Here is a 14,993-nt window from a genome sequence, read left to right on the forward strand (position 1 = left end):
AAAAGTCCAGGGGGAAGAAAGTGAAGATGAAAGGAGCTTAAGTGGCTAAGGATAAGAGGACAGGTTATGATCTAGAACAAGCCAGCACATTTCTTCTGAGGCCAGATAGTAATATTTGGGTTTTGTAGGCCGTATGTTTGCTGTTGCAATCACTCAACTCTCTGTCATAACACGAAAGCAGCCATAATGTATAAATGAGGGAATGTAGCAGGCCAGATTTGACCCACATGCTGTAATTTGCTGGCCTGTAGTCTAAAGCCCCAGCTAACTCAAAGAATTAGTGAATTGGGAGTATTGAATTTGAAGGATATGCTTAGAGAGTGAGTTTGCATCTGTGACAGTTCTTCGTAATGACAAGATCTAAGGTATGACAGCTAGAGAGGGTGGTGGTTATTTGAGAAGCTGAGGTGGATCACCCCCATGAATATTAACTTCACTCAAGATGATATAAAAGGCTGGTTGCAGAGGAAGTGTATAAGCCTGGTTTGGAGCATAATCAAGGGATTTGTAGATGGCAGTGATAAAGGTAGGACTAGGAGAGGAGGATAGAAAGAAGGCGGTACATCCAAATAGGGTAAATCTTTTTTTTCTTTTTTCTTTTTTCCTTTTTTCTTTTTTTGTCCACGTCAGTGGGTCATCCATACATGTTCTTTGTCTAGTTCCTTCCCCTTCTTTCCGCCATTATCCTCCTTCCTCATCCCCTCTGGTCACTTTTAGTCTCCTCCATGTTTCCATGCCTGTGATTTATTTTGTTCGTTAGTTTACTTTGTTGAATAGATTCCACTTATAGGTGAGATCATATGATATTTGTCTTTCACCAACTGGCTTATTTCACTTAGCATAATATTCTCCAATTTCATCCATGTTGTTGCAACTGGTAGGCATTCCTTCTTTCTCTCTTTTTTAAAAAATGCAGAAAATAAAAATAAAAATAAATAAAAATAAAATTTTATTTATTTATTTTAAATGTCAAAATCCATTCTAAAATATTAAAAAATTTAAATCTGTTATAAAATCTCAGCAATTAAAACAACATGACACCAGCACAGAAATAATCAAGTATATCAATGCAAATAGGATAAATCTTAAAGAAGCAGGGGTTTTCTCATTCTTTGTTCCTTTACTCATTTACTATATTTTTCTAACACTGACAATCAGACATTTTCTAAAACATTTTTCACAAAAAAATTAGTTTCCCGTCTGACTCTATTTTTTGTTTTGTTCTACTTTCAAACCTACACATTTCCCCTTTAAGAGAATATTACCCTAGGTTATGCTAAAATTCTATTTATCTTCCATATTTCAGTTTCTCCTATTAATATTAGAAGACAGATACTTAATAAAAATATATTTTTATCCAAAGTGACAAATTCAGCCTTTTAATTGAGATGTTTAGACCGCTTAAATGTAATATGACTGTTGATAGGGTTAGGTTTAAAGCTTTGACCTTGCTTTTTGTTCAGCCTGTTCTTTGCTTCCTTTTCCTTTTTTTCAAATTTCTTTTGGATTAGTTTAATAATTTTTATGATTCCATTTTATTACTTTCTCTGGTCTGTTAGCTATATAACTTTGTTATTTAAGTGGTTGATTTAGGTTTTAAACACTTAACTATAGTTTATGTTTAAGTGATAATATACCACTTCATGTGTCCCATGCGATGCTTATAACAGTGTACTTACATCTGTCCTCTCTGTCTTTGTGTAATTATTTTAATATGTTTTACTTATTCTATAAACCACATACTACATTATTTTCATTTCAACAGTTAATTCTCTTTTAAAGAGATTTGAATGCTAAAAAAAGTATATATATTCCACTACTCATGTTCCTTTGTATGGATCCATGTTTTCTGGTATCATTTCCTTCTGTCTTATTAAGGATTTTCTTTAACATATCTTCTAATATAGGCTGCTAATAATGAATTCTTTCAGCTTTTGTGTCTTGAAAAAGTCTTTTTTTTGCTCGCTTGCATCGTTTCTGATGAGAGGTATCTTCTGTCTTCCTTATTGTAGTTCCGGTGTATAGAATGTGACATTTTTCTCTGGCTACCTTAAAGATTTTTCTCTTTATCTTTAATTGGTTTTCATCAGTTTTATTAGGATGTGGTTTAATGCTTCCCACCCCCCAACCAATGTTTCTTGTTGAGTTTATTGGATCTAAGGGTTTACAGTTTTCATGAAATTTGGCATTTTTCAGCCATGTGTCTTCAGGTACTGTTTTTGTTCCTCTTCCTATGATGTGATCCGGAAACTCTGAAGGCAGTAAAGTCAGTAAAGTGGAGCCATTATAGTGTTCACCTGTTTGTTTCCTTTCTCTCAGTGATCATCTCTCGGAGATCACTGTCCTTTGTTGTGTGATGTACAGTGTCTTAAGCATTGTTTCATATATTTTGTTTTATACTTGTTTTCAAGCAGGAGAGTAAATTGGGTCCTTTTTACTCCAACTTGACTAGAAGTGCCAGTCAAATGCTTTTAATATTACCAAGAAATACAGCTCTTGTCCACTTTAAAATCCTCACTTTTGTATAATGGCACTTTTTGAACTTGATAAGGTAAAAATGACTGGTAGTTGATGATTACTTATTAACCATTGAGAGGTCTGTCAGATTAGCCTACATAAGAAAGTGTGGAGAAAATGAAGTTTACATATGCAAATGTGTTTTTTTTCCCCCTTTACACCTCAGATTTTTATGTTGTTGGTAAATGTCAGATGTTACTCAGGGAGTCAGATTTTATCTCAATATAAGAATATACTTTTTTTAAGAGTTTGAAAATGCATTCTTATTTGATTTGGTTTAATTTATTTTTTCTTAAGGTATAATTTACATATTTACTTTTTTAGTATTTTCAGATACATGCAGTCTTGTTACTACTACCTTTTATAATCAACCTTTTCCTTTCCACTGTAATCTCCTGGCAACCACTAACCTGTTTTCTATTTCTGTAGTTTTGGCACTGTTTTTATAGTTTTCCAGAAAGTCATATGGATTCCAGAATTGTACAAAATGTAGCCTTCTGATTCTAGCTTCTCTCACTGGGCACAATGCATTTGAGATCCACATGGGTGTGTGTCCGTAGTTTGTTCCTTGTTCCTATTAACATTCCATTGATTGGATGTACTGCACTTTGGTAATATCACTAGCTGCCAAACTAGGCAAAGGCAGTTGTGCCTAATAACTGAGGATGGTGTAGAAAGGATTTAGGCCTGTTCTGATGAAGAATTAGATGACCTCAGAAGTTCTTTCACATCTGAAAGTTTTAGTTTTTTGAAATGTCAGTGTAAATGTTTTTACTTGGCAAGTATAGGTTACTCACTTGGCTTAAGAAAGAGACATCCTGGGACATACTATGTTATATACACAGTTACTGAATTTGTAGGTCAGTGGAAACAAGATGTATCATTTTTCATTAGCATTGAGACATTTGTTTTTGTCTTTTCTAAAAAAAGTAATGTATACCCTCTGATGTTATCCCAAAGTAACTCTCTTTTCTGAGTTAACTTAGTCCCCTTGACCTCCCTCCTACCCTCTGTCTATTCTACTGCTATTTTGGTGTATCACAGAGCTTTGCCTAGTTATTTTAGGAGAAAAATGGAAGTGCAAGATCTGATTCTTTAATTTACATATTTCTCTAATTTATTATAATTGTAGTGATAGCATGTAGAGGAAAATGTATGAGCTCTGGAGTCAAACTTGACTTCAACACTTACAACTCTATTACTAACTTAAAGACCTTACAGTTAACCTGTACGACTCATTTCTTGTCTTTAAAATGACACATGCTAGTAATAACACAAGTCTTTTGAATTTGTACATATAATTTAGATATTTTTAACATCTGGAACACAGTAAATGTGTAATATCAAATATTTTAAAACAAATATTCCCAGTCTTACATCTTCACTTGAATAAAACCCTATAAGGATCACAGGTTCTTATAGCTGGATCAGGACTGATGGAAAGTGTCACGTTTTTTGTATCTTTAAAGTAGAGCCATAGAGTAGTTTAGAAATTATTTAATCCAGACTTACCATGGAGAAGGCTGTTTTTATTTTAACGCCTTCTTGAAAGGATTCAGCTTCTACCAAATAATGAATTTAAAGCTTTACAAGGCCTCTTGAGATTTTCACTCAAAGATTGTCTAAAAACAATACTTGAGGTTTTTAATAACTAGTGAAGAAAATAGATTTGGACTGAGATTATTTCCTATCTGTTCTTTAATCAAAGTGGCTTTAAAAAAAATCATTCCTGGGTATTTTGTTCTAATTTTGATGTGGTGCTTTATAATACTTTTATTGAACTCTTATTCTGTGACTTAATTTGGGTAGGTCATTGTTCTGGAGGAAAATTCTCAGGCTGCCTAAAGATTTGGAAAATATCTTTATTTTAGTTCTACAACTCTGAAAGGAATCCAGCAGTAATAATGAATTTAGAGTTTTGTTACGGAAATTCAACTTAAAAACAGAATTTACATTGTCCTAAGACATAAAGTGCAGTTTTACATATTCTTAATTTTATAAATTTTTTTATGAACCAAGATGTCCTCTAATGTATATAACAAGTCAGTTGTACTATGCTTTAATGTTTTCTAGATGAAGGTAATGAGACAGAGGTCCAGCCACAACAAAATAGCCAATTAATGTGGAAACAAGGTCGACAGCTACTCAGACAGTAAGTAACCCATGGTCAGTCTGAAGAGGAGAAGCCTATATTTTCATGAGATCTTTTTTGTTTTATATTTCCAACTCAGTAGAATAATTTATCTCATTATATTGCTGTTGTGAAAACTTAATTCAATTACTTTTCCTTTTTCATATTAAACATTTTTCCCCTGTGGTAGAATTTATTTTTTATTAAATATTAATAACAATGATCAAGAATAAATTCTTGTCATAATTTTAGCTTCATAAAAAAGAATACAATTTTGTCCTGGCTGGTGTGGGTCAGTTGGTTAGGTGTGGTCCCACAAACTGAAGTGTCACAGGTTCAATTCCCTGTTAGGTCACATGCATAGGCTGAGAGTTTGGTCCCTGGTTGGGGTGCATACAAAAAGCAACCAGTTGACATTTCTCTCTCTCATTGATGTTTCTCTCCCTCTCTTTCTCCCTCCCTTCCCCATCTCTCTAAACCCTCTCCCTTCCTCTCTCTAAAAGCAGTGAGAAAAGAATGTCCTCGGGTGAAGTTTAAAAAAAAATACAATTTTAAGCTTCTAGATTTTATTGTACACTAAAATTTATAGTTTAAAGAATTCTCTACTCTTAAAGTTACCCTTTTCTTTACATATTTTATACATGACCATACAAGTTTTATTGTTTAATTAGCATTAAATTTCGTGTTTTTAATCTTTCTATTTTTAATTGATTGAAGAGCTTTTTGATTTTCCCAAATTTGCAGCTATCACTAACATATACTTTCTCCTATGAAATGGCTATTTGAGGCTATAAAGAGGAAACAAAGCTGGGCCGAGGTTCAGATGTCCAGTGCTGGGCTAGGACCACACCAGCTCAGAGCCCAGGCTTTGCATATCACATCTGAAACTGGTGCGCAGGCCTGTGCCTCAGTAAAGTGAAATTTGCTGCCTCTTTTCAGTTTTTGAGGTCACTTGTAAATAGTCTAAATCTGTGATTTCCAAAGTGGATGCATGCCAGCCATTCCTTTTAATGATGGGAAGAGAATAGTCAAATGTCTCCTTATATCTATTTTTTATCTACTCAAAGTTAGAAGAAAATGAGGTTTCACTAATATTTAATAAATGGGGTTTTTTACTAGTGCCCTCACTTTGGTGTTAAATATGATCTATGCATTTTCCTTAAATACGTGTTCTTAATCTGCTGGTTTTTTATATGAGAAATTGTTACAGTAAGTAATCCAAGAGATATTTTCAGAAACTTTAAAAGACTCATAATCTTCTTAAAGGAAAGGTGACATTTCATGAATGAATGAGGAAGTAACTATTCAGTGAACACAATTTATCTGTGGAAAGCGCAGTTTTTGAAAGTTTTTTGTAATGTGATTCTGTTACCAAAATGAAGTATGTGTCACATATTATTTGTTAAAAGTGGAAAAACATAATACCTCTGTATTAGTTTGCAAGAACAATGGATTAAATTTAGGAAAGTTAGAAATTTATTGTCCAAATTTTAATCAAACCCTTTCTATAAATATTAAATAGGATTGAAAAATAAGCGTCTTTATTCGAAAGGTTGCACTTAACCATTTGGTCATATGTCTTTGTGAGAGATCTCTTTGAGATATAATAACTGTTAATACCAGATCTCGAAACAAATTGACCTTAGGGTGGTTATCTTGTCCACCTTTGTTTTCTCTTCCACCCTATAGACTGATGCTTGCTTATAAGGTAATGCCTAACATTTGTCTGTGTTTATTAATGATGCTACTAGTGATACTTGCCTTCTTCATGTTCCACTACCATTTTTGGGGTGAGCTGGTCCTCTTTTTTGTTACTACATATTGAGTGCCTTCTCTGTGCAAGGCACTGTGTTAAGTGTGTCTCTTTTAGGGGAAAGAAAGCTAAGTTCAGGAGAATTAAAGTAACAGGAAAAAAGTGGCAGAAACAGGCTTTAGACCCAGTTCTAACTCGAAATACAAAGCCTATTCTCTTTTTTTTTCTGTGCTTTTGCTTCTCTGCAACATGCCTCCCCCTCCCAGTGTACCCAGGTAACCCACATTCCACATTTGAATTGTCTACTTTTTTTATTTTACAGTTGTCCCGGGATAGAAACTTCCCTGTAGAAGTGACTCTTTGGAATATACTATTTTCTTGTATGTCATGGAGGAAACTACATATGCTAGAAACATTCTCTTAGTTCTCAAGCAATTGATCCAGTGACACTTTACATCAGAAATGTAAAAAGACTATTGGCTATGATAACTACTGTTATGAAATAGTAATTCAGTAGGATCTGAGAGTGAGTTTATTCCAAACCTGCCTAGAAGAAAGAATGTGCTATTTAGGAACATCTTCTTACGATAAATATAATGAATGGTCTATTGTATACTTCTTTGATTTTTCTCAGTGACTGTAGAGACTGGTACTGCAAGAGACAGCTCCATCTGCAGCTGGAACATTATTTATTAGCAAGCCATACTAGCATAGTACTACACTGTTAAGTTTTATGCAGGCAATGAATTAAAAAACATACTTTTGTTTACATTTTGAGTTATAGAATGCTGATCTAATATGGCTGAATTGTAAGGATCCTTTTCATACACAGGTATCTACAGGAGGTGGGTTACACAGATACTATTCTAGATGTGAAATCTAAACGAGTGCGAGCTTTGTTGGGCTTTTCAAGTGATGTCACTGACAGGGAAGATGACAAAAATCAGGACTCAGTTATAAATGGCACAGAGGGTGAAATTAAAGACACAGCAATGATTGGGTAAGTATTTTGCCTGGAAAGTGTCTTAGCTATAACTTTAATTTTTATTAAATGTATTTGGTTTATGGGTGATACTTATGGTACTTGCACTTTTAGGTACTGCTATAGAAATAATTGTAATAAACTTTAATAATTTAAAATTCATTTGGTAGAAGATAACACATAGTGATTAGGGTTATTTATGAATATTGTAAGATATTTAAGATAATAGCTTGAAATTTGTGGATTTAATACAGGTTTTAATATCTTGAAGCTTAGTTATTCACTATAAGAACTTCATAAAAGATCTTATTCTGGAAATTCAATTAATTTCTTTAAGATGAAATTTCATTTCTGTGACCAGTAGTCATGTAAATACTGCAGAATCTCTAGAAGTAAACCTTAGCTTAGCCACTTTTGTTTATCTAATAAAGCTGTAACTCATCTTTCCTTTGAAAAATATCTATTTTGAGTATATATTTTTAATTGATAGAGTGTGAAAAATTCAATAGCTGTTTAAAATACTTTGTTTTGCTTTTTTGGATCATGTATCATACAGTTATATGTAATTCTGTTAAAATGGTCATGAAAAGTTAAATAGGAGATTCTTCTTTATTGAAAAAAAAGTTGGCTGGACTCCTAAATAAAAAGCCAAAGTTGCTGTGAAACTCTAAATATGATGTTACTTTTTTTAGTGTTTATTTAGGCTGGAAGAATGGTTTTAATTAAACTCTAAATATGTTCTAGTGCAGCGATTTTCAACATGCAGTACCTGATATCTAGTCAGGGACGCTGACTTATTTTTCCTCAGATAGTTAAAAAAAAAATGACCACAGCCAACACAACAGTAGCTGTCCAGTGTAAATGAATTAAAATTACACCCAATTTTTTGTCAGGTCAAAAATATATTTTTTGGTGTGCTGCAGAATTTTAGTAATTAGTTTGTGCCATGAGATGAAAAAGGTTGAAAATAGCTGTTCCATTGCATACTTAGTTTCTGTTATCTAGAACATAAACTAAAATTATATGATTTAAGTAAAAGTTTGAAAATATGACTTTTGTAAACAGATGTCATTGGAGCCTTTTAAAATGTATTCATTAGTAATTAAAGCTACATTAAATTGTTTTTATAAATGTAAGGTATAGATTGTTTTTCTATGTAGACATAGACAATGTAGGCATTATTCTTGGTTATAGTTCTACCCTAAGGGTTAATTTGAGTTATTATAAAGACCCTCTGAAAAAACCACTCCACTTGTGTTTTGGCCTTGACCTGCCCTTTGAAGCTGACAGGGCTATTTTTCTGAATATCTGATTTATGTAGAAATGAAGAATAGAATGTGAAAACCTAAAACATGGCTCATAGCAGATTTGAAACTTATCATTTATCTGTTTTGAAAATTTTGTTCATAGCTGTAGATAAATTTTGTTATAGAAAAGCCTTCTAATCTAAAACATTTTTTAATGAACTAGAGAGAAATCATCCTTTCTGGACATTAAGAAATTGTTTATTAAATTTATTTTTAGAGAACTAAAAATTAAAAGCTTACATATTTGAAATCATTTCCAAAAGTTTAATGTTTACCAATGGGATGAATTTTTGTTGTAATATTGATATGACTAATACATTGTACTTAGGAATATTAGGTGCACATTTGCTTTTTTCAGCTCTTTAGCTGTTCCAAAATACAAGATTGCATTAGAGAAAAATGACATATTTTCTAGTTATTTTCTGAGTTATATGATATAGAAAGAGTTGCATAGAGGAAAAGAATAGAGAATAGTAGTGGCAGAGATAAAAAGTTTTTTTTTAAAAAAGAAATAGATGAAGGTTAACTTAGGATCAAAATACTTCTGAATCAGGAGGGAGATTTCTTTACATTAGATTACCATTAATATAAATAGATAGGATTGCAAAAAACTTTAAAAAATAATCACTTCCTATATTGCTTTTCCAATTAAAATTGATAGAAATATAATGGATAAGAATCAGTGTTGTTCATAATGTGATTTGAGGGGTCATAGTTACAATATAAACAGAAGTTAGGGCATCATAACATGAACTAATCCCTACGTTGAGTTTAAAAAATTAACTGAGCAAGATGTACATGTTTTAAACCAGGAAATCTGAGTTAACGGATCCTGCCTCTGTGCTGGATAATTTCAAATTCCCTGACAATGCAGCTGCGGATTTCAGTGATGAAGATGAAGATGATGACATTGATGGACGAGAGAAAAGCATCATTGATACTTCAACGGTGAGTTGGATAACTCCGATATAAATACTTTTAGGGACTATTATGAATACTTTAAAAATAATCCATGTCTTTCAACCTAAATCCTTAGCTTTTTTTCCCATGAATTTGGGGAAATTTAAAAGAATTTTTAATACTGATTTCAAAGTCAAGAATACTTTTAGTATAGCAGCTTTCTGTTAATGCCTCATTCTTTGACTTTTTGTTAATTCATTAAACTTTCAACATTTCTATTGGGCTGGTGAATGTGGTAAACATTGTGTGTTATAACAGTGCAGTGTTACTGGTTGCTATAAGACAATAGAACTGACAGACCCATTATGGAGCCATCAGTTTTAATTGCTGCAGTTTTGCTTTGGCAGACAAGTTGTATAGACTTTCAGAACTCTTCCATTAGATTTCTTCAAGCTTGTTGAGGTTTTTTGTGGAGTTTTGGTTACATATTTATGTTTATTGACTCTCTGTTGGTAATTTCCTACAGTAAGGGATGCTTCTAAATTGCTTCTTCTCCATTCCCTCCACTATTCTACCCCCTTCTACTCTCTCCTCCCTCCCCCCTCCCCTGCTCCCCTCTTTTCTTTTGCCCTACATTTTCCCTCTAACTCTCTTCTTCCTCCTTCTTCTTCCTCCTTTTTAAAGTAAGAGATGAGGGCGTACTTTGCTTTATCTAGGAAAATGTTCACATTACCACTTCTGCTTTTATTTATGGAGGAGGAGGAATATAACGTAATATAAAGAAGACTAGATCTGAAGTCAAAAGCCTTGGGTTTAAGTCCTATTTCTATTAATTATCTAAGCTTAACCCTTCAGGCTTAGCTTTTTAGTTTGTAAAATGAGGGTTATAATACATACCTATGTTATCCCCAGAGCATTCTGAAGAATAAATGAAACAGTATATATGAAAATGATATTGTTACTGAACCAAAGTGAGGTTCAGCTGCCCACCATCACCAAAGACAAAATCTAGAGATAGAGGTCTTATGAGAAAGGAAGAAGGTTTTCATTTGAATACTGAACCATCTGGGATCATGGGGGGACTCCCTGTCTCAAAGCCCATCTCCTCCACAAAACCGAGACAAAATCCAGCAGTCCTCAGCAAGACCAAAAAAAAAGGCGGTGCCCAGAACTCCTGCCCCATTTTAAAGTACCATCTTTTGGAACCTGAGGCGGCTGTTACGTGGTTATACAGGTAGCTTAGCTTATTCCCCCTGCTCTCAGGCTTCAGGGGACCTCCTGGAGGCTGTGTGTGGAGCGGGCACTGCCGTTGGCCATGCAGCTTCTAGGGTCTCATACTCCTGGGCTGGAGAATGCACAAAGGCACAGGCAGATGCTCCACCAGTTCAGCAGGAGAGAGAGATGCTCTCCTGGAGGCCGTGGGCCACATCACTGCTAAGGTCAGGAGCCCCATGGAAAAAGGCCAGGCTAGTACACTGTCCAAGTGCAGATCCTGAGCAGTGAGCCACAAGGAAGAGAACTTTCTTTGTTCCCCTGGACTTACATTAAATTTCAGGTGTGTGATGCACCAGGTGCTTTCTCAGAATGACCGATTAACTTCCTAAACTATTGCTCACTTTGGGTGGTCTAGTTCCCAATCAATCTCTTCTTTTCTCCAGGCTAGACTAATGGGCCTCTTTGATCCAGCACCCCCTGATGCCATTTTAATATCTATTTTGCATGTGCCTGCCTTCCTCTAGTCCCACCCCCAGTCTGGTACTGGAAGGGGGTAGGAGGGCTTTTATTCCCCCTCTTATCCAATTATCTTGCCAGCCTTGTGTGTGCTCAGTGTTGAGAACTTCCTCCTGCCACCATCTTGCCCAGGAGTAGGGGAGTGTTCATTGGTTACCTGGGCAGTGTGGCCCTGTCCACACAGCAGGGCTGCGAAACTTGGTATCTTTGCCATAGCTCTTGGGCAATTCATGAAAGTATTGTCTGACTGTATTTGACAACCTCAGTACCCCAAGGGAGGTGCATGGCGGGGTGCAGAAGAACTCCCAGGATCTATCTCATGGCCTATCTTCATCACCCCCAGCAGCCCCTCCTGTTTCCAGCCCTCAGCCCGCTCCCAGTGATCTGGACAGCCTATCGGTATTGACATGTTTATATAGTGTTTTCTAAGTGTAACTTCTCTGTTTTTTATGCCCTCTGCTTCCATAAGAAACTCAAATTATTACTTCCAGAGTATTGTTTTACTGGGCCCCTTATATAGCACAGTATATAAGTTGTATTCTACTGATACAGCCCTGCCATGGATATTATTTGAACTTCAAGAAGTTACCCTTTTTTTAAAATTATCCAAACTAGTAGTATTAACATGCGCTTTATGTTACTGTAGCAAAAGAAATTGCCTAAACTTGCATACTTTTTTTGTGCTAATAATTTAGAAATTTTGTGCTTCCTTGTGATTTCTATGAGGTGATTACATTGATATATTATTTTCTTCTGAAAATAATGTATTGATAGCTCAGTGGTGAGTAATAACTAATTATGATATGCTCTAAATTTTTTTGTTATTATATCAGTTTACATATTTTAAAACTCTATAAGCTGATTATTGTAATTATTAAGTATGGTCTCACTAGAAATTCCTAACTATAAACTGGTTTCTTTTTAAGTGATCAGATTCACAAATATCCTGTCTTCCAGTTGGTACAGGTCATACGAATTCTGTGACCAAGTAATGAAAGACACAGCTAATGTAAAAATACTTAACCCCATTGAAACATTGGATCCAAAAATTCTTAGAGTTCTCCAGGAAAAGATATTTCTAAACAAATGATTGGTTTCTTCATAGTAGTTTTGCTAACTTTATGATATATTACATTAATTTTCACAGCTGCAGCCTAATAGCTACATGTCAAAAGGACTTAAAAAATATAACTCTTTAGCAATGAATAAGCATGACTTAGAAGATTTATTGCAGTACTATATATAAAGAGTGAATGGCTGAAAATTGTCCAGTTAAAATGTTCAGTAGAACAAAGAGGTTTTTAAAAATATTTTATTTCTTTAATCAAAATAGTTTATTAGATTCAGCTAAGAAAATACAGAAACGCACAGGTCTTCGTAGCTGTTTGTTGTTTTAAAAAACTACATATGTTCCTTCTTTCTTGCTCTTTGCCCTTTGTTGGAGTTTTGATTGTTATTTGAATTATATTCTGGATCATTTTTCTCCTTTATGTGCCTATCCCTTTCCCTAAGATAACCCTCTTCATCTCATTTTTCTTTAGCATTATTATCAGTATTCTCATCATCATATCATTTGTTAAGTGTAGTAATGATCTTGAAATTATATATGCATATAAAATGTGATCAATTTTGAACTAAATAAACGATAAGGAGTGTAAGCAGCAACACTGCCTCCACCTTCAGACACTTTGGGAGGAAAAGCTAATGGGATTAAGAATCATGAACTGTTGTTTTAGTCACAGTATAATCTCATCCTCATTTGTGTTTTGCCTCTTCTGATGGTTTCCAAAGTGACAGCCTATTCTTTTTACTAATCTTAGCACCATGTGCAACCCTTAACTTTTTTGTGTTTGTCTTCATTTCTTAAATTGATTAATAAGCTCATTGATGGTGTGAGTGGAGTGGAAACTTGGATATAAGGAAGAAAAGCAATACGTGCTTATTACAACAAATTCCACCCATTCCCATTTACTAATCCTGCTCTCCATTGGTAACCACAGTTCACTTTTCTTCTGTGTCTAGCCATTAAAAATACAGCATTTTCTATTTATTTATTTAAATGGGATACTTGATAGACAGTGGTTTTCAACTTGCCATTTATTTTTCTTCTTTGTTTATAAAGAAGAAATGAGACCTAGAAACAAGTTTTTCCCAAAGAGTTAGTTTTGTGACTTAATGCAATATAATAGTAATAAGTAATGTTGACAATACATTCAGACATTGAATTCCAGATATTTCTGTATTTTCCCTGCCTTTTTTTAATCAGGCACTGAGAACATGGATTTTTTAGCTATATGATGTTGGTGATGATCCTGCCAAATTCTGTCTGATGTTCCATCAGGGGCACGAAAAGGGCGGGATCAATTGATGCCTGTAGGGCAACGGAAGGTTGGTTGGGCATTGCATTTGTATCTGGAACTATTGAGATCAGCACCTTCTGTTGGCATAACTCGTCAGAGACACTTCTACCTTAGTCTGCCTGCCCAGGGAAAATTAGAACAGATTATTACCACATGCTAATAATCTGGTTTGTGAATACTTAATGTATAGAAAGTTATTGGAGAAAATTCATGCAAGGTTGGGACAGTAGAAATAATAATAATGTGAACCCCAACACCCTGCCACCAACAGAATGCCTTCTAAGTTTTGAGGCATGCATTACTGAGTTTGTAGTTTCTGTGATCGTACATTTCATAAGGGAATGATGTATTAGAGTTAAAATTTATCATGGTTATATTCTGAAAGCTCTTGCAATATTTTATGAAGTGTTTGTTTCTTTAGTTAGATTAGAATGTCTGCACACTGCACAAACGTTATTCAAGAAATATAAGATTAGGTTATGGTTCTAATATTATAGTATTTCAGGAACATATCTGTAATTTAAATGCATGTCTTATACCCCAGTGTTTTCAGTATATGCTTCCATTAGTTTATTTAAAACAAGCTATCACTGAACAAAATTTAAATTACTACTTTAAATGTATAATGTATATATTTTTTAAAAGTGGCATCTGTGTTTTCCACTCTTGAATAGATGTTACAGTTACTTAACAAAACATAGATACACTTTTGGAAGAAAACAATAATTGGGTTTTCTCATACAATGGTAAAGGGATATCTTCTCCTTTATTTAAATTAACTCCATAATACATGTTAATTTAGCTTTTTTTAAAAATTAGATTGTTAGGAAAAAAGCGTTGCCTGAGAGCAGTGAAGATCGAGATACAGAAGAAGCTTTAAAGGAGTTTGACTTCTTGGTTACATCAGAAGAAGGCGACAGTGAATCCAGAAGTGCAGGCGATGGCACAGACTGGGGTAAGGAAGGATACTGGATCTGACCAGAGATGTTATGTAAATAAAAGAAACTAATATTTTACCAAGAGGGCAACATCTTGAGAAACACTTTAAATCTCTTTATGATGTTGAAATGTTAAATATCCTATGAACTTTTTATTACTGTCACCTTTCGCCTGGGGGGTGCGGGTTGTGTGTGTGTGTGTGTTAGGTGTTTAAAGGAAGTTACACAACTAATTACCTTATTTAAAAAACTATGTAAGTAATACAGTATGAAAATAATTTGAATTTATATATAGAATGGTCTCCATTTGCTGCCTGGACAGTAGAACGTGCAAATCTAGATTTTGTGGAAGTTGAGTATGACAATGCATTAGA

General features: G+C 34.2%; 1 protein-coding gene across 3 annotated transcripts in view; it reads left to right on the plus strand.

The window, feature by feature from the left end:
• STRN (striatin) overlaps window positions 1-14,993 on the plus strand; it is an 86,831-nt gene that overhangs the window by 40,161 nt on the left and 31,677 nt on the right. For all 3 annotated transcript variants that reach the window (XM_054567815.1, XM_054567824.1, XM_054567806.1), the window contains exons 4-7: window positions 4,591-4,669; window positions 7,234-7,401; window positions 9,503-9,638; window positions 14,501-14,636. In XM_054567815.1, the coding sequence (XP_054423790.1) occupies window positions 4,591-4,669; window positions 7,234-7,401; window positions 9,503-9,638; window positions 14,501-14,636 (519 nt within the window). The remainder of the gene's footprint in view (window positions 1-4,590; window positions 4,670-7,233; window positions 7,402-9,502; window positions 9,639-14,500; window positions 14,637-14,993) is intronic.

The sequence above is a fragment of the Pteronotus mesoamericanus genome, unplaced genomic scaffold (genome assembly GCF_021234165.1).
Source record: "Pteronotus mesoamericanus isolate MK-2021 breed Mesoamerican mustached bat unplaced genomic scaffold, CSHL_Meso_final contig_101, whole genome shotgun sequence".
NCBI lineage: Eukaryota > Metazoa > Chordata > Mammalia > Chiroptera > Mormoopidae > Pteronotus > Pteronotus mesoamericanus.